An 18,611-nucleotide genomic window follows, 5' to 3' on the forward strand; every position below is an offset into this window, starting at 1 on the left:
TGTGATAAATTGACATTTTTAATAAAAATTGAAATTACATAAGGCAGTGCAACATGCAGTAGGTAGACATGATGCAGATTATCCTGCTGATATTACAAACGTATCAGTAAATGCTTCCAACTCATCTAACTGACATCTGTAAGCGCCCACATACTGTAGATCAGGATGGCAAAACGGAGAAAAAAAATGACTTGCAAATAAACGGATTGAGTTTTGTTGCTGCAAAGTTGATCTGTGTTACAGAGAATACTGAGCCTGAAAAATAAAGGCTAAAGTAGAGAGATTAGTTCCATAGCATTAAGAACAAGGCGTCTGGGAGGATAAGTGAATACACTTCTATCAAACTGAGGTGAGCTGATTGCAGTAGAGGACTGGACGTGGGTGACAAACTGAATGTGGCTTTTCGACCGTACTCATTGCATCGACCTAAACCTTCGGAAAATGGTCATTGACACTAGTGTGGAAACTTTTAAAACAGTCTTAACTGCACATCCCATAAGCTCATCATCCATTCCCTTATGAACACACATCCGACAGAAAAACGGTCTTCTAAAGTCAGTAAAAATCTAAATCAGTTATATCTGACCATGTGATTATACGGTAGCCTGGAACATTTATAAGAAAAAAACGTAAATCCTATGACTAAAACACCACACAGTCTCGTTAACGGCATTTTATGAAGAAATGTCTGCTCTGTGAGACGCACATTAAAACTGAGCGTGCATCCTTTTCGGTTGAGAACCATTCTAGTTTATCATGCTGACTGCGATACCTTGCTAGTACAATACAAATTTGCATCAAATGTACATCGACATGTTTTTGTGCTATTAGCACCGCTGAACATTCTTGCAGCTGTCACTTGCAGAGAGGTCCATTTAGTTTTGTCTGCTCGTCCCTTTTAAACAACAGTTTTCTTTATGTCAAATCATTAATGTCTAAGAATAAAGGGCAGGGCCAGTAAATGGGTCCTGCCTGTCAGTGCGTAAGTCGGTCTTGATGACAGGCTAGGTGATAACGATGAGATCGGCCTCTGTTGGTTCTTTGGTTTGGTCGGTCTCTCCTCCTTCCTGAGTTCCTTCGGGCATAGCCTCATGTTCCTCATCCCACGGAGCTGAGCTGAGTCCAGCAGGAGCTGACACAGAGTGTGGAGTGAGGGTTTTGCCCATGCCTTGGTACTGACCTTTGGGTGACGCCGGGTTGGTCACTGAGTCTGCGATGGCATCTTGTGAGGCTGACGACAGCAGGCCGGATCGTTCGCCGTCACTGTGTGCCTCACTAAAGTATGATTTACTAGGACGTCCCATCACTGTTCTCCCTGTCAACAAGGTCAAAGGTTTAGTCTTTTCATTCATGGAGAATATGGAAAAGAAGACATAGCTATTGAGGGGCACATACCAACATTGCGGACTTGTTCAGAAATATCTGCTCGAACATCAGAGATGTCCCACATTGCCATGAAAGAGTCAAAGCAAGAGCCCTCCTCTGCCTCCTGAATGTAAGGCTTGTAGGTGAAGCTGAAGTGATGGGCAATGGCTGCCAGAAACATCTCCACACATATAACAAAGTCCTGCAGGCAACAAGACAGATGTCTGCAAAAGGCGAGCAAGACCTGAAAACGGGAACTCTATTCCTTCTTCAGCTTACCTGTAAGCCAGTAGCAACTGCTTCCACGCTGTTCCAGTCCCACGTATGTTTCTCCGAGATAATTCCCACTTTCACCAGTAAAGCAATAAACACAGCTTGCCTGAGACAATAAAAAAATGAATGTGCTGTTATTTCACACACAAGCAAAGTACATTTATTTTAAGAGTATCTCAGTACATTAGAAAATATCCTTACATTTAATAGAAAAAGTGACTTACCAGAAAGAGACAAACACCACCATTTTGACACACAGGAATTTGCCCACTGGTTTAATTGGACTCAACTCTTCTCTCAGAGCTCTGTAGAACAGCACCAGGCAGTACATGGCAAACTAGTTTAAAAAGACAGCAAAACTGAAATCACAATTGGTTAAAAGGTAAGTCCTAACACAGTTCCAGGCCCTTTTCTTCAGTTCTCACCTAATAAAAAAAACACATAAAAATAAAAACATCATTACCAGCTGTGACATATTGTTGAAGATGACCAGGTAGGTCCATGCATTTTTTGAGCTGAAATTCCCTTCATCGTAAACACCACACAGCTGACAAATCCTACGAGCAATAAAAGGCGTATATACATCAATATACATCAACACAAATGTAAATTCAATATATTTATCATTTAGATAGAGACAACATTTCATAAGGAGGCGATCCCACTTACAAGGCAATAACTGTAGTAACAGGTCTTACAACTGTGTATTGCAACACCCCCAGTTTGCATCTTAGCAAGAGAACCCTGCAAAGGAAACAGTATGACTTGGATTAGAATTTAACTGGTAAAGGGTTAAAGGTTTCAAGAGGGCGTCTTAATAAAATACAGAGTTAATAGAGGAAGCGTGACAAACAACACTGGTTCTTGTCCTAAACAAAGACCCTCTGTATAAAATTAACTACACACAGACATGGTGGCCAGTTACTGATGTTCCCTGGCTGAGGCTAATTTGAAGCTTGTGACAGGCCATACTTTTGTTTACTTTAAGGAAGACACAACCCGTACATTGATCACGTTAAACCACTTTAGTTAAGTTGATCGAAGTGCAGCTTAGTCTGAAGGACCAAGTAAAGGAGCAGTACTGCAAACTCACTCTCCCATTGGCCACGTGGGACAACAGCAGAGAGGAGGAAGGTGTCCTTGCTGCTCCTGGACCTCCAGCATCAACACCAGACTGGGATACTGATTTTCCAGGTAGTTAAGCAAAAAGGTCATGAAGTTGTAGATGACGTAGGCTTCATAGCACTCTCTACATGTGTCCACATAAATTGCTATGCTGGGGTATTTCAATGCAATCCACTGTAAATTAAAAAAAGACAATATAGTTTCAACAATAATTGGCACACTGCTTAGAAATAAAAGTAGTAAACCAGCTCATGCATTTGGGAAACATGGTTTCCATTTACTAACACCCAACCTACACTGTCCAGGCTGTAGATCGGGACCATCCATAATATCCTAAACAGAACACAGACGATTACAAAAGCTATTTCAAACACCTGATTATGGATGACAGGTTGCTGACTTGCTTTACCTGATGATAGGTTTCTGAAGCTCAGGCTGAGTGTAGTGAACCAGATGCTGGAGAATACCCCATAATGATATCGGTATGGTCATGAAGACAAATATCCCAGCAATGAACCATGCTTTATTATGTGTGCCAACCTGCAATTACATAGAGGACACAGTTATTGTTTTGTCTTTCTGCCAGGACTGTGTTGGCAAGAGTTTGTCAAAGTCATAGGTATCGTACAGAGTATACATAGTACAGGACATGTCATATACAATATATAACACTGTAGTGTAGCAGCCTAGAGTTGTAACAAAATAAACCACAATTTATGTTGTAACTTCCTAATGATATATATCTGCACAAAATACACACGACTGTACTTAAGTGTACTAAACCTGTACAGTCTAAGATAATAATCAAGCAACATGTCCAGCAGATTCATCAAACTAACCTCAGACTTCTGCACCTCCCAGATACACAGGGGCAAGACGACTAGCAGCAACAAAACATAGAGCAGAGCCACCAGCGGCCGAATCCATCGTCTCCAGTTCCCACAGGAACACGGCATCTTCACCTCCTCGGAGGCCTTTACACCTGGCCACAGGAAAACTTCACCTAAAAGACGCTGCTAACCCGAATCGACGCATTTAACGTCCACGTTGGCTTCGCTTGTCTACACTTTTTTCCGTCTCACTGAGACTTAAGACAAAGCATCAGTGTGGCAAACGAACATTAGCGCACTCCCGATGGTAAGGTTCATTCATGAGGACAAAGGTGTGCGTAATTGTCATATGACTCACAATCTAGCTAGGTTGCTAATGTTAGCTTATCAGCTGTTTCACCATGTAAACATACGAAGCTGAGGCCGTCTGACCCTTTAAAAGTGTCTCGGCGTCTAACGTAAATAAAACCTCACAATGATGCATCGATCGACTCCCTATTTAGACCTGGACTTAAACGCTAGTAGACTTTAAGCCGGTTAGCTTCGCTGAGTAAAAGTTACCAAACTAACTGCAGTTGAGCGTGAACTTCCTGTTCCACGACCATAATCCCGCCTACAACCTCCATACTGTTGGTTGTAAGAAAGAAACTAGCCAATCAACGACCAAATCCTACCATGAAATATGGCGTCACGTAACGGAAGTTTGGTTGCGCTGCACTGTCACTTCTCTGGCCGCCAGATGGCAATGCGAGTTAACGCTTATCAGGGCAGCGGAACTAACGCTTTTCGGAATAATAAGGGATCGCACAAAGTTGTATACACATTTGATTTACATGAACAAAGACCTGCCTATGTGTTAATAGCGGTTATCTATGTGTTTTCAAATCAACTTCCCAAAAGACCTTTTAAGTGCGAAGATCAGCATTTACGTCTGCGCAAGTTTGTGAGTAACCATTTAGCAATTTTAAAAGCTTTTGGCGCAATAAAAACACCATTTGCCATCACAATAAAAATAAGTGTAAAAATGTATATTACTAAATTACATTTATACACTTTGGAAAACACAGCCTTTATTTTCCTTGGCTGTATTTTTGTCCCAGCTGTTGTATTTTTTGCACAATACAAATATTTCCCAGGAAAACGGACGTTTTCAATTAAAAGAAAAACCTTTACTGGTTTCACTTCCTGTTTCCTGTGTGGAAACTGTCTGTGTTCTGTCTATTTGTCATCACTTACACCTGATAGCCAAATTTAATATTTGTACAGTAGTTGCACATTGTTACCTGTTTCATCTGTATTGTTCTGTTCCATAGATAAGATTTTGTCTATTGCTGTTAGAAATTGGTATCTCTAGTTCTGCTTTTTTCTCCTGCACTTTAGTGATTTTACTTGCATTTGTGTTTAGCTTTGTTCTGCCTTGCACAGATTTTTTAGTTAGTTGGTATTTAGCCACCTTCCCCTGCTTGTTTCTCATATTTTTACCTTGTTCTATTGCTTTCTTTTGTTCTATTAAATTATTTATTTTCTAAACTCTTATGGGTCATGCACTTGGGTCCTCACACATTCCCGTTAGTCTGCCCAGTGTTGCTGTGATATGTGGCCTAGTGTTCTTTGTTGAGTTGGTTTGTTTGTCGACCTCTAGTGGCCAAAGTCTTGTGAGGTTGACGGCCCACGGCCTGTGAGCCGAGAAAGAGTTTAAAATGAAAAGAAAAGTAAGGTTATCGCTAACAAGACCATCAAACAAAAGGTCAATCACTTGTAGTTGTCCTCGTATTTTGAAAAAGCCTTTTAAATGTTTTGCCAAACATTTGACAATTATTTTGTTTTTACAATGTAAAAAATAATTGAAACGTGTTCATACCTTTCTTCAAGTGTGCACGTGTAATCTTAGAAGTATTTGTGTGTGTCTTTCTGCGAAGTGAACAGAGGCAGAAGTTTCCTTTGTTTCACTACGTCTCCACTGCCCCACAGTGACAGAAATCATTGGTTGTTGCGGGACAGATTGTTCATAAATTTTGAATTGGTCCTTTTGGCTTTTATGAATTAGGAATAGTGTAGTGTGCCGTGGTGGGGAGCTTGGAGGGACTGCCATGCACAGTGGGGTGCGCGGTAGGGGTACGGCGATGTAAGGGCAGGGCAGATAAACACACGCCGTGTTTGATCAGGCCCAAAACACATTTTAGCCTCATGTTTCAAGCATGTGGCGTGTATCACGTTTCTACTGTAGGGTGACGCTGCTCATGCAGCATGTGCCTTGCAGGAATTGTACATGAACGAGATAAGGAGAATGGATGGGTCTGGTCTGAGCAGCAAAAATAATCAATGCACAACAAAGGAGGAGACACGCTGTCTGATTCCTGTGATGTAGTGCATCGGCCAAAGTGCACCGCCTTTGTCAGAGGCACAGACAAGTCTGCAATTGCTCAACAATTACTTATTCATTTAAAATCGTCTGCCATAGGCCTTTATGTCAGGAAATGTTCAGACTCACAGAGTGTTCATTTCACTTCATCTGTTGCTGAGTAACAACCTAAGTAGGCTGGAGCTCAAGAGGTTCTTTATTGTGCAGTTAGAATGTATAAATAGCCTTACTTTATTTGTTAAATTGTAAATATATGCATCAGATATATTTATTTATTTAGACATTCCATGCCAGAGCCGATTCAAAGCTTAACAGAAAAACATACATAAATTCTTTGTGTGTGTTGCAGCACTGAGTGACACATGAATTCATTCATTATGATGAACATGGACTGTGCAGTTTGTTTTAAATCAGCCTTGTGAATTATCAACAGTGAACCAAGACTCTGGCTTTTTTAATGCAAACACACAATTTCAACCACATCTACAGGTCCACATCTCATCAGCTGATCCAGCTGATACACAATAGTTATTAATATTAGTATTTAAGGATGTGGTGAAGGTCAAGTGCTCTGTGCTTTAATAAAATGATGGTAGCACTTCAGATATGTTTGTATTCTTCTCTCATAAGGTGCCTACCGTCTCTGTGAACGTGGATGAGGTCTGCATTGAAAACCCTTGGGATTTGTTTTTCAGCGTTATTTAATTCACTGCTGGCAAGAAACAAGGTTCCCACCAAATTCCGCAGAATAAAACCGTTTCGCCCGCCCTCGCTTTCTCTCACACTCCGTTTCCTCATTCACTTCCAGCGAGCGTGATCCCCGGGCTTCGCGCTTCGCTGCATTGAGATGGCAAACGTTCTGTGCCGTGATTTCATGAGAGAATTATGGAACAGTTTCATAGTATCTGTGACCTGCATGGGATTTATCGCCGACACCCGAATGGCAGTGCGGTGTTGGATAAAACCACGGCTCTGTTGGTCTTGGCCAGGCCTCGGTCAGGGTTGTGTGCTTCTCCTAATGGCCTGCTTTTATGTTTTTGAGAGAAATGGAGAGATAAAAAGTGCAATGTCCTGGGTTAGTCACAGTAGTAAACTTTAAACTACATTATTTATGTAACGTATTTATAGTGTTGCTTTTAATCTTTGTGTGTTACTTCAGCACTCTTAAAGTTTTTATCACCTTCCTAATATTAATAGGATTAAGGAAGTTATGATTAAACATCTTCCAACAATCATCCTATGGGAAAGCAGAGTGGGAGTTAGTTATAGGTATGTGGCCTATAAAATTCCCACTGTCCCAGTTGTTTACATCCTCTGACATTAGCCGCCCCGAGGGCTCAGCTGCCAAGCAGGTCACAGTGCGCTCCAAATCATTCCCAGACGCCTTCCTCACGGCGTGGACAAAGAGCCCAAACGGCCCCTTCCTTTCCCAGAGAAAACCGTTGCTAATGGGACGCTGAAATGACCCTCTGCGCTTCATACAGCGGAGATGAAAGTCGATTTATTGGCATAAGCAGCAACAGCAGCAGCACTAACAGGAGGTTAACAAGGTAAATGAATGGCAAATTCAACAAAGTCTGCAGGTTGATAACACTGTATGTTCACGTAGTGGTAAAATAATAATGTTCTTCTCTGCACACGTGTGCAAAACACCCCGACTAAACAAGTGCAAGACATAACACACAAACAAGCAACATACAGTTCAGTTTACATTGAAAATAGCACATGGCAGTAACATTGGAGGCTGAACTCATTCACACCAATTGAGACAATCCTCAATATGAGGTCACGACTCATCTCTCTTCTGCAGATGGCCTCTGACGAACCTTTTCCTCGTTAAGGCCGTGTTGCCTCACATCACTGCAGACATGCGCGTCCACTCACTGCTCCGCTCATTCTGTAGTCTCCTCATTCGTTTCTGCCTTAGGCTTGATTTCAGTGGAGCGCAGTAACATGTTGAGGCGATGAAGGAAAGTTTGTATGTTGTGAGGTGGTAAACGGGATGATGTTGATGATGATGATGATGATGATGATGATGATGATGATGATGGTGACCCCTTTGGCTTTACACAAAGCTACAGCCAGTTGGATTAGCCTACGTTACCAGAGCTTCACTGCAGCAACACTAATAAAAGGCCGCTCTGGAAACCAGAGGATCAATATTTGCAGTAAACAGCAAAACAAGCCCACCTGCAACAAGTTCTTGCTGGCTGCAGCTGAATTTCAAGACACATTGTGTAATCTTTGGATTGGTCCAGGTTTGTGATGGTGACATAACATTGGTGCGATCTGGTGGTTTGTGTGATTGATCGTTGCATCGTCTTCTCTGCAGAAAACCACGGATTCCTTCAAATTGCCTCAACCTTTGGGCCCTTTACCTCCACACTGAAAGCTCCTCTGCCTTCGTCATTACAAAGGTAATGTCGTCAAATGCTACAGATTAAATACTTCTATATTCTTACATATAACACTTTATAAAAGTGGACACTGTACATACGATTAAACAAGCTTACATGTCACAGTTACTGTAGATTATTCACAGTGTAGGAAAACAGCTCGTTCCTGTTGGTATCAGACCTGTCATAACGCATTCCTCTATATTTATCTCTTGCTTGACATTTGCTATGAAAATACTGATTTGACGCCGACCTTATCCCCATTCAAAACCTGCCATCATCGACTTGACTGCGCGCCAGTGTGTTTCTTGGCCCTTTCTGACTATTGGCCTGATCCTGTTGTGGGGCCTGCATGTTGGGATGACTGCAGGTTTCTGCCAGGCAGGAACCGTCTGCTTGTTAACACGAGGGATGCGAGATATTTGCTGTAAGGACGAACTAGAAAACACGGAAGTTGAAGTGAACTTCAAAAACGTGTCTGATTATACCACAAGTCGCAATAATGAGCGTGAGTAAAATACACTGTGCAATATAAAGTGAAATGTCGCTTCGGTCAGTAATATGTTTCCTGTTTTCTACCGTCAATAAGCAGCAGACTCCTGTGGACCTCACATACTCATCCTCCGTGAACAGTCTTCCTGTGGCGTTGTGCATCCTTCCCAGTAGTGCTGCCCTTTACAGGAATAGTACACTCAGCTACTGTGAGTAATTTATAGTCACCGTTCAGCTGCATCCTGGTAAAGGGTCCTCCTCCCCATCCCACTACATGAGTGTGGAAATACAAGGATGTTGCTCCCACTGAGAGACTGGGAAAGTGCTGTACACCAGATCCATTGTTTCCACTGAAATGTGCTTCCAGGTCCATCTCCGCGCCGCTCATACTGTACAGTGTGTAGGTGCATTTGAAGAAGTTCTTTTTGCTGTGCACAGTACTTTAAGGCTCGCTTGCATTTTAAGAGCCTTCATCACTTGCTGTACTTCCTGATGCTGTTGGGCTCCGGGCTTTTGCACTGGATGCTGGTGCCGTTCATGGGGCCGATGCTGCTCATTTGGTTGTCAGAGTAGCACCAGCAGCACAGACACGACTGGAACGTGTGAAGAGAGGAAAATGAGAGAACGTGTTATGAAAGAGAACGAAGGAAAAGCAACAAATCCCACAAAACGGAGCCACCTCCACCAAGACATTCATCCACGCTGTCTCCTCCCCCCGCCCTCCCTCCTCTAACATGCAAACTCCAGACATGGTTTATCTCCAGCCCAGGTCCCGTTGACGGACATTCACAGTGCGTGACCTCAGCCAACAAAGCAAATACATAAATCACCGGGCTGCGTTTGCGCGTTGCCCACAGCCTCTGACGCACGGATAGAGGCCTGAGTTCACTGTTTGTTTTACTGGCCAGACTGAAAGCGAGCGGCAGATAAGGCAATCAAGCGCATTCACATCCACGCCGTACCTTGAAGCAGTTTTTGAACTTCTTGCTGACGAAGTAGAGGATGATGGGGTTTATGCAGGAATTGATCGTCGCGAGGTTGATTCCGACGTAATTGAGGACCAGCAGGAAACTGAGGAAAGTGAATATTAGTGTTACTATGACAACCAGGGGCACGGAAAGGCGTCCTTCGGGGTCATTCCACGACCGACTCACTTGAGCAGCTCGCAGCGCATGGTGTCGTTCTGCAGGTAAAGCATCTTCTTGAGGATCCTGCTGAGGTGCAGCGGGAACCAGCAGAGGGCGAAGATGAGGACGAGGCAGAAGACGGCTTTGGCCACTTCCCTCCTCTGCAGAAAGCAGCACGTGGTGCGTGTTACTAATGCTCATTGCCGTTACTCAGGTGCTGTGTGTGGGCGTCTGCCGACCTGTCGCAGGTGCTCGCTCAGAGCGATGCGCAGGCTGCCTTTCCGGTGGCTGAGCATCTCCGATGTCATCAGCGTGTAGAACACGGCGGTGCAGATGAGCGGAACGCAGAAGTAGAAGCCGAAGAGCCACCAGTCCTTCGCTTCCCTGTAGAACTACGCGCACAAACACACGCGACGTGGCTTGAAGTGGGACGCGTGTGTGTGAGCGGCCCACACATTTCCTGATTTGATTTCCACAGGAATCTATCTCTATCTTGGTCCCGTTTTATTCCAGAGTCACAGATTAAAGTGTTTCAGTCTTTCTGACCGAAGGCTGAACTCTCTGTTCATTGCTGCTCTGCAGTAAGTCTGAACAAAAAGTTCTAAATGCACAACTGTGATGCTGACAAATACTGAAAATATCCTCCTTAAAATCCCCACAATTTTAAACCCGCATGTTGTGTTCTACATGTGCAAATCCACTTATACTTTGACCTCACATGCACAAATTATTTACAACTACACTGGCCTCAGATACGCATCCTTCCCAGACATATGGACTAGATAAGCACGTGGTCCAGCCGAGGCCTCGGGTTTCAGGCCCCAGTAATTGCACTTGGCCTGCAATCAATTACGTGCTTTAAGTAGGAAAAAGACCACATTCAGTAAATCTGAGCCAGTGGCAACGTTTACATCTGTTTCTTTAAGCGACAGTCCTCCGACATGTGCAGAACTTCTAATGTTTTTAACAAGTATCTAATATTCAACTAATCTGCAGCACCTCACGGCCTCCAAGCGCCCACGTACCACCATGAATTTTGTCGTGGGGTTCAGCATGCAGGTGTGTAGGGTTTCGTTCCTGTAGGTGAAGGCGACCACGTCAAAGCCGACGGCCTCCGGCGCCGCCAGGATCAGCGACAGCACCCAGATGGACACGATCTCCACCACGGTGAACAGGGGGACGCCCACGCCCTGCACTCTGCTCCAGGAGGCCACCGCGCGGTACCTGCAACACAGGCCCATGCAGAGTCAGCCGCTCACTGAGACCCAGTCACCGGCTGCAGGTGCTTCCAGTCGCTACTTTCCCTCTGCGCGGCATCCAACCAAACACAATAAAACGCTCACTCAGCAAAGGATGTCAGAATGTTAAGGATTAATGAGGAGAGATGATCAATTGTTTATTTTAAATATCTAATATTTATCTTTTTGTGTTGGCAGAGAGGTCTGTCTGTTGGCTTGTGTTTCCCACCAACTAAAAGCTTGTTTGCTTGTTTGTTTCATTAATAGAAACCACTTGTCGAAATGTTTTAGTAAAAACCTGCATCAAGATTTTATGGCCAAAACAATATATTTTTCATGACACATTTGAATTTCTCTGTTGAACAACATGGCGGCATTTATATTTTACTAAGTGGTAATGGATCCACCTTTTTCTCTTCCTCCAACATCGAAAGGACACAAAAGAGACTCAAGTGCTTATGCTACACATTTCCTGGAAACATCTGCTCTTGAACGCGAGCGTCGAGCTCCGCTGCCTGCTTTTTCTCACAGTGGAGGTCATTAAACATGTCTGGCTGCCTGAACCCCGGAGCCTGGTCGGTGCAGCGCCGCGAGCCTCTTATCTTCAAACTTAGGCCTAGTGCATAAAGTGAGATGACACCGAGCCTCAGCACTTTACAATCATCATTTATTCATCGGAGAGTTTCTCATGAGGTGCTATTAAAACGCCCATTTCAGTGTTATTGTTATCAGGTTCATTTTTAACATCGCCTTCGTACGTCGTGTCCATATCGTGAGCTTAATGTCCTGCATAAAACGCTTCCCAAGACGTAAGACTGATGAAACAAACAGATCGACATAAAGATAAATGGCTGCGTAATTAGCACAGAGCGCAGGAGTTTCCTGAAAGTGATTATCTCCCTCTTCCCGTTATTACGCTGAAATCAAATCAAAACATGTACCTGCTGTCAGAGTGAAGCTCCGGGTCGTATAATAACCATCAATATGTTCAAGATGAATCCAGAGGAATGGGCTCAAGTGCTGTGTTGTCAACAGAGAGACAGGCCTTCGTGTGTTGCTTCCACTGACCTGTCCACGCTGAGGGCGCACAGGTTGAGCACGGTGATGCCCACAGAGGCTTTCTGCAGGAAGGGCACCAGCTTACACAGGAACAGGCCAAACATGTGATCGTCGAACGGCCAGCGCGACGCCAGGAGCTGGTGGAGGAACGGGGACGGCACAGGTCAACGCTCTCAGAAAAATCGTGACAAGACACCGTAAGAGTCTGCATGAGTCACTAGCTGCTACATTCACCCAGAGTCTATTTAAGACGTGACACACACACACACACACACACACACACACACACACACACACACACACACACACACACACACACACACACACACACACTTCTTGGCACCTTTCCCTCGTCGGACGCCATCGACACAACAGTAACTTTCTCAAAGCCAAAGACAGAGGACGAGGTTCGCGCTCCTTCCTGACCTTCTATTGTTTCGCTGAGCGTTTTCCCTTTCCCAGGAGCTCAGCCAGCAAGAGGAAGGCCGCGTTTAGCGCAGGTGATTACTCTTATAAACATATGTGCATAAACTGGTTCTGAGCTGAGTTTCGTGTTCTCTTTGCACACGTTGCCCTGACTCTCCCAACTTTATTTGTGTTGCAGGTTGGCCAAATCCCATAATGCATCTGAACCATCATGGTGACAGATACGCTACTGAGCTGAAGGTTCTGGCAGAGAATGTTTACTGGTAGAAATCCAAATGTATATTCATTCAACACTTCATATATTAAAACAGCTGTTTACAATCAACAAACAGACAGATGGACTTTTTTTTAAAGATTTCTAAATAGTTTTATATTGCAACACTACCCACAATCTGCTGCTAAAGCCTATATACTAAACTATCAAGTACTGCTTGTAGTAAATTATGATGTATAAATAATGTATAAATTAACTTTGCAGTAGAAATTCTTTTAATATCGAGTTGAAATATATTTTAATGAAGAGCTCAAACTCCTCGAGTTCGTCAGCACCTGAGTGGCTCCAGTGTTTTGTTTCCTGACATCCAGGGTCAGCACGAGGCCACTGGTTGTGTGGCTACGCTCCTATTGCTGTATTTATTTAAACAGGCCGTATCCGTGCTCCTCTCATCACTAAGCTGCCCACATGAGGAAGATAACAGTGTGCGACTGATTGCACTTTCCCGTCTGCTCCCTTGCCCCTTCCCCACCTCCCCCCTCTTCCCGTCTGTAATACTCCGCTTTATCTCTGTGCAGCGCTCCTATTGTGGACTCATTTCGTCATAGAGGCCGAGCAGCGATCGGGTGAACACTCTACCTTGTACACGTTGATGGGAATGTCAACGATAATGTAGATGAGGTCGCCCAGAGCCAGGCTGGCGATGAGGGCGTTGGGTCCGTTCCACATGCACTTGTGCTTGTATATGATGGTCAGCAGGGTGGTGTTGCCCACCAGGCCCACCACGAACACCATGACGGAGATGACGCTGTTGATGTACCTAAAACAGGCGTTAATGGAGGTCATGTGGAGGCACATGGGCGGCGCGCGCCCCCTCGCCGCCGTCGTATTGGCCGAGCCGGACGCCACGGCCTGCGCCTCGGCCGCGCGGGCCCCCGGGTCGGGACCGGCACCGCTGGTGCCGTGGAGGGTGGGGCGGGTGGGGACCCCCGCTTCGGCGCTGTTTATCTGGCACATTCCTCTGGCCACCAGACAGGCCGTCAGCACCAGCGCACGCACAGCTGGAGAGCCCATCGCGGAGGAGTCGCCCCAGCAAATCACTGGCGAGGGAAGAGACATGAGGAGAAATTCAACCCGACGCCGCTTTATTTGATCTCAGTTTAAATTGTAACAATATGAAGTAAAGTGTCAGTGGAGCCTTTGACAGCTTTACTGCGCTTTTCAAGCGTTTTACAACTTCTTCACGACGTCAAACAGGCTTTGCCAAGAGGCCACAGCTGGGAGATGCCAGCACCAGTCACATCCACTGGGCATCTCCTCCGCTCCCCATCGGACGAGACGACAGAGCCGTCCATTATGTCCGTGCGCGGCGATGGCTTCAGGTCCGCGCGCTGTTTAGACAGCGAGGCCCGTCTGCGTGCGATTTCCTACGCCGCGCATTCTCCCTCTGGTTCTAATTTAGAAAGGTTTAAACATGCGGTCGCGAAACAAAGAGGCGCTGCGGGGTGAATGGCAGTCAATTGTGCAAGGCGAGCGTAAATGTGGAAATAAAAATCAGACCAAGAGCCAAATCCACAAAAGCCAAACACACGCTGGAACCCAGTCTGGGGCCTCAGTTTACTGGCTGGAATTTCCAGACGGCTTCATCCACACGGAGGAGCAGACAGGGTTTGACGCTGTCAGATGGATAGCGAAGCGCGTTTCATCACGCCACGCGATGGGCCGCGCTCACAGCCCAGAGTTCTTCCTGTTCAAAGTCCCAGCTGTCACCAAGTACACAGAAAAGTATCTAGCAGCCAGCCCTTCAAGTAGCATCACAGTTTAGCATCAGCGCGACACTGCTGGGACCCGTGACAGCATGCAAACCGATCTGGCCATAAATAATAAATACATTTGGTTTTCACCTACCGCTTCTAAAACGCCTGCCTGGCCCCCTTGGAAAGCGTCAGGCAAACTTTCGGCTGAAGCCCCCAGACATCTGTATCACATCACATGAGTAATTAACGCGCTATCAAAGCCGTGCCGTATCCCACTAGGTTTGAGCAACGCACCCGTCTGCTCTGAGGTGCCTTCGCATTATGGCTCACAGTTTCCTGTGGAGAGTTAGTGTGTGTGTGTGTCTGTGTGTGTGCCGCTCGACGTTAATGTGTGTCTGTGTGTGTGTGTGTGTGTGTGTGCACCAGTGAAGCACTTTGACTGGGTGGGATAGTAAATCTCCACCTCCCTTCGGTAACAGACCGGGCCCCCTTTGGAAACATCACCCCCCTCTCCCCTTTCTCTCCGAGGCACCGCCTGCTGACAGTCATCTCTGAGGCACACACACACACACACACACACACACACACACACACACACACACACACACACACACACACACACACACACACACACACACACCGGGGCTTCCAGTCTGCCCCTTTGCTTAGAGCCCTCCTCCTCCTCCTCCTCCTTCCATCCTCCATCCCTCCCTGACTCACATGTGCCTTGTATACGTTACATGCAAGCGTTTCCTCACATGTCGCGCAGCAGAGGTTACGTCTGACCAAGCGAGACGCGAGGAAGTCAGCGTCCGTTTGTGTGATGTTGCTCGTATTTAAGGGGGGGGCTGCAATTATACAGTACCCACTGCGTGGGTGGCTGAACCTCATTACTCTGCTACATGTGGCTTTCAGGTGTGGCGCTGGAATAAAACTTCACATAAAAGGCAGCGAGATGCGTTGTGGTAAATAATAAATTGGAGGAAATGCAATTAATTCTACACAACCATTCTCCTCAATTACCACATCTCCCATTACAAAATATTAAAAGCTCGAAAATCCAATAAACTGTTTTTTTCTTTTAATGCAAAAAAGCACAACAACAACAACAACACGTCTCAGGCAGACGGCGCTTGGACTAAATGAAGACAGAAGGCGGCTCAGTGTCAGGAGAGAGGAGTGCTCCTGCATCAGGGTCCATTATGGAGCCTTTATTGTGGCGAGCGCTGAGAGCAGGAAGAGGTCTGTCAAAGTCACCGCAATCCGTCTTCCCCGCTGCCAAAGCGCTGACACAGCAAATGCTTAAAGGGAAAATACAGCCGATTAAAAAATTCATGTTATTCCTGCTGCGTCTGGCGGAATTCAATATGTATTTGTTAGGAACGACTCCCCCACGGACACGTCCAACAAACACGTCAATAAAGCCCCACGTTTGCTCCACTGACTGTGAGAACAGGGTTTTGATTTGTTTTTGTGAAATTGTACGTTTCATTAATTTCATAAAAATAAAACTAAACTGAAATGAAAATAAAGTTAAAGATTGATGGGATGTAAAATTTTCCATCGACGCAACCTGATAAAGGAAAGAGAAATCTTGATGAAGGTGCGTCCACACAAAGAGTCACAGTGTTCGGATGTGACCCAGCGAGACCCAAAGGGTCAAAGGTCGTTGGGTCATGTTTTCGCTCTGTCCACATTTTCACTGGTGCTATCGGCAGACTCTTCCTTCACAAATAACCCAAACTGAATCACACAATCCATTGCGTGTTGTCTCGAACACGGGCCAACGCGCTTCTCCGCCCCCTCTTTTATATTATTGTGTGAGCGGACTTGAATGCGTGACTCACAGTTTTCTCATCCAGCGTCTCTAAAAGGACGACGTGGAAAAAATCAAAACTCTGAATTTACAACCTTTACTGCTACACGTGCGGCACCGGGATTTTATTTGTCAGAGCAAAACAAATATGTCCTGAACGAGACGATCATAATCAGATGAATCATAGAGCTGAGTTTAGGGATATGGAGAGAAAGTGTTTCTTCCCAGAAAAACAAAATTTGGTTCATTTGCTGCATTGAAATGTGACTTAATTGGGTAATGCCAATATTTACAGCCATTTAAAATTAAAGAGATCATGTTTTCTTTAATTGTAGTCATGAATATATCATGGCCTCTGAATTAGTTATGGTCAACAGTGGCGAATATTTAATTTATTGGAACGTGATTTGCTGACGGCTGATTTCTTACCCCTGGTTTTTTTAAGTCCCTTGACTGTTGGCAGCTTATATGACATTTTAACTTTTGAGCGGGTAGTAGAGGCTTTGTTAGTAAATCCATTAATATATAAATGATGAAACCTTTACCTGCTCCCAGTTGCTTGGGCTTTCATGTTGTTGTTGTGTTGTTGTTTGGATCGTAATCAGGTATTAATGCCATTCTGTCTGAACTCAAAGATGGCAGGCTGCCTGGTAATTCATATGCTTGTTCTCTGATGGCATCTGTCGAAGTGTGCTCTCTGCATATTGGTACATACCCTATGGGAAATTTCAATCCAGCCCCAGCCTGAGTGGGATGTAAGCAATTTCTTAACTGGGACACTTGCTCAAAAACAGAAAGAACAGAGGGAGACACAGGGAGAGGGAGAGAGAGGGAGAGGGAGGGAGAGGATAAGTTTGAGGCCAATGCTACGGTGACAAGCGGTGACAGACTGAAGAGGGTTCAGATTACTGGCTGGCTGCATTAATTTGGGACATATGGCTCACACAAACAAAAAGTTACAGCAGAACGGAGGAAGAGAAAGGAAATGCGGCGAAGGATTTTTCATTATGACATGATCGGTGCTGGCTTCATCTGAAATGAAGCAATATAATATTTACAGATGAGAGGGAAGCTTTGTGGAAGCGATGATGATGATGATGATGATGATGATGATGATGATGATGATGTTTAATGCAAGAAGCCTGTGTTCTCCTCAAAGTAAAGCCACTTGTTGTTGGGTTCCTGTAACTTTCCCAGTTCTGTTCCCTGAGCTCCTCCTCGCTTCCCTTGCTCCTCGTTACTGCCCACCGTTGTACCGCATGGCCTTAACCTCGGGCCTCTGTTTTCTTCCTGCTGAAGGAAGATGTTCCTTTCAGCTGCTCTGTGGTCAGTGTACTGTACGGTTCTGTAATGGTGGAACAGCATGAAATAAACACATGCAGGTAAAAATAAACTCTTACGTCAAACGCAGGATTGGAATTTCACAATCATAGCAGGAGACCGTGGCATCTAGACACAGTGCAGCCTCGCTGGGGCTGCAATAACATCATAGGAGGAGAGAGGATTGTCTGGGGGCTTGCGCTTAATATAGTGTCATGTGACTCGACCATAGATGCCCTTGGATCTCTGCTATATGCACTATGGCTGACATCTGAAAGAGCTTCTGCACCTATTTTTAAAGTCTAAGGCAAATCTACATGTACGATGCACAAAGGCCCATTGTCAGCAAACCAGTCCAGGCTGGTGTTCCAGTGTTTGCTGAGGCAGGTCTGCTGATTGGTTATTTCAGAGCTAATCAGGGCGGAAGCTGCCAACGTGCCTGTGAGCAGGTCATCCTGACTGAGCTGTGGTCGGAGCAGCCTGATGCAGGACCGATGCAGCCGACCCATCAGTGGTCCCTGACTGTAAACATAAAACAGGATCCATAACGTTTGCTTCCACCGCAGGTGACGCTTGTCTCCCCGACACAGAGCTCTTAGATAACAGCGTAAGCGTCCGTGGCGTCTGTGACACGACAGCTGCAGCGGAGACACATTCCTGCTCACAGTCTGTGTGTCGTCGGTCAGAGCCTGTGATAAACGCACAACTCCGGGTCCATCGCACTCTGCCTTATCGGCCCCCGACCGTGTAATTAGAACTCAAGGGACCAAAAGAGCTTTTCCTGGTGTCGTCAATTTCAAATATAGTTCCC

General features: G+C 45.3%; 2 protein-coding genes across 3 annotated transcripts; both read right to left on the reverse strand.

The window, feature by feature from the left end:
- tmem184c (transmembrane protein 184C) lies at window positions 1-4,218 on the reverse strand. The gene is made up of 11 exons (XM_029149905.3): window positions 4,155-4,218; window positions 3,603-3,745; window positions 3,173-3,303; window positions 3,060-3,096; window positions 2,732-2,937; window positions 2,308-2,382; window positions 2,102-2,195; window positions 1,863-1,975; window positions 1,645-1,744; window positions 1,396-1,567; window positions 1-1,315 (listed from the first exon to the last, which is right to left on the reverse strand). Exons 2-11 carry the CDS (start codon window positions 3,717-3,719, stop codon window positions 1,005-1,007), a joined length of 1,356 nt encoding a protein of 451 aa, XP_029005738.1. The 5' UTR covers window positions 3,720-3,745; window positions 4,155-4,218; the 3' UTR covers window positions 1-1,004.
- Window positions 4,219-7,434: 3,216 nt separating this feature from the next.
- Window positions 7,435-15,042, reverse strand: ednraa (endothelin receptor type Aa). Of its 2 annotated transcripts, XM_029155825.2 has the most exons (9): window positions 14,959-15,042; window positions 14,816-14,885; window positions 13,547-14,007; window positions 12,277-12,404; window positions 10,996-11,194; window positions 10,210-10,362; window positions 9,998-10,131; window positions 9,806-9,914; window positions 7,435-9,436 (listed from the first exon to the last, which is right to left on the reverse strand). In XM_029155825.2, exons 3-9 carry the CDS (start codon window positions 13,979-13,981, stop codon window positions 9,317-9,319), a joined length of 1,278 nt encoding a protein of 425 aa, XP_029011658.1. In that variant the 5' UTR covers window positions 13,982-14,007; window positions 14,816-14,885; window positions 14,959-15,042; the 3' UTR covers window positions 7,435-9,316. The 2 variants fall into 2 exon arrangements, with proteins under 2 accessions (XP_029011658.1, XP_029011648.1); XM_029155815.3 differs by having other exon boundaries at window positions 14,816-15,025.
- Window positions 15,043-18,611: the final 3,569 nt, after the last annotated feature.

Source organism: Betta splendens, chromosome 1, assembly GCF_900634795.4.
Source record: "Betta splendens chromosome 1, fBetSpl5.4, whole genome shotgun sequence".
Taxonomy (NCBI): domain Eukaryota; kingdom Metazoa; phylum Chordata; class Actinopteri; order Anabantiformes; family Osphronemidae; genus Betta; species Betta splendens.

Excerpts from the sequence above, each read along its gene's own strand:
- tmem184c (XM_029149905.3), bottom strand. The coding sequence starts at position 3,719 with ATGCCGTGTTCCTGTGGGAACTGGAGACGATGGATTCGGCCGCTGGTG. Across the intron at positions 2,383-2,731 it reads CCCACGTGGCCAATGGGAGA|GGTTCTCTTGCTAAGATGCA; the intron begins GTGAGTTTGCAG and ends TTTCCTTTGCAG. Across the intron at positions 1,976-2,101 it reads TCAACAATATGTCACAGCTG|TTTGCCATGTACTGCCTGGT; the intron begins GTAATGATGTTT and ends TTTTTAAACTAG.
- ednraa (XM_029155825.2), bottom strand. The coding sequence starts at position 13,981 with ATGGGCTCTCCAGCTGTGCGTGCGCTGGTGCTGACGGCCTGTCTGGTG. Across the intron at positions 12,405-13,546 it reads TTCCCATCAACGTGTACAAG|CTCCTGGCGTCGCGCTGGCC; the intron begins GTAGAGTGTTCA and ends TTCCTCCACCAG. Across the intron at positions 11,195-12,276 it reads TGCGCCCTCAGCGTGGACAG|GTACCGCGCGGTGGCCTCCT; the intron begins GTCAGTGGAAGC and ends CCTGTGTTGCAG.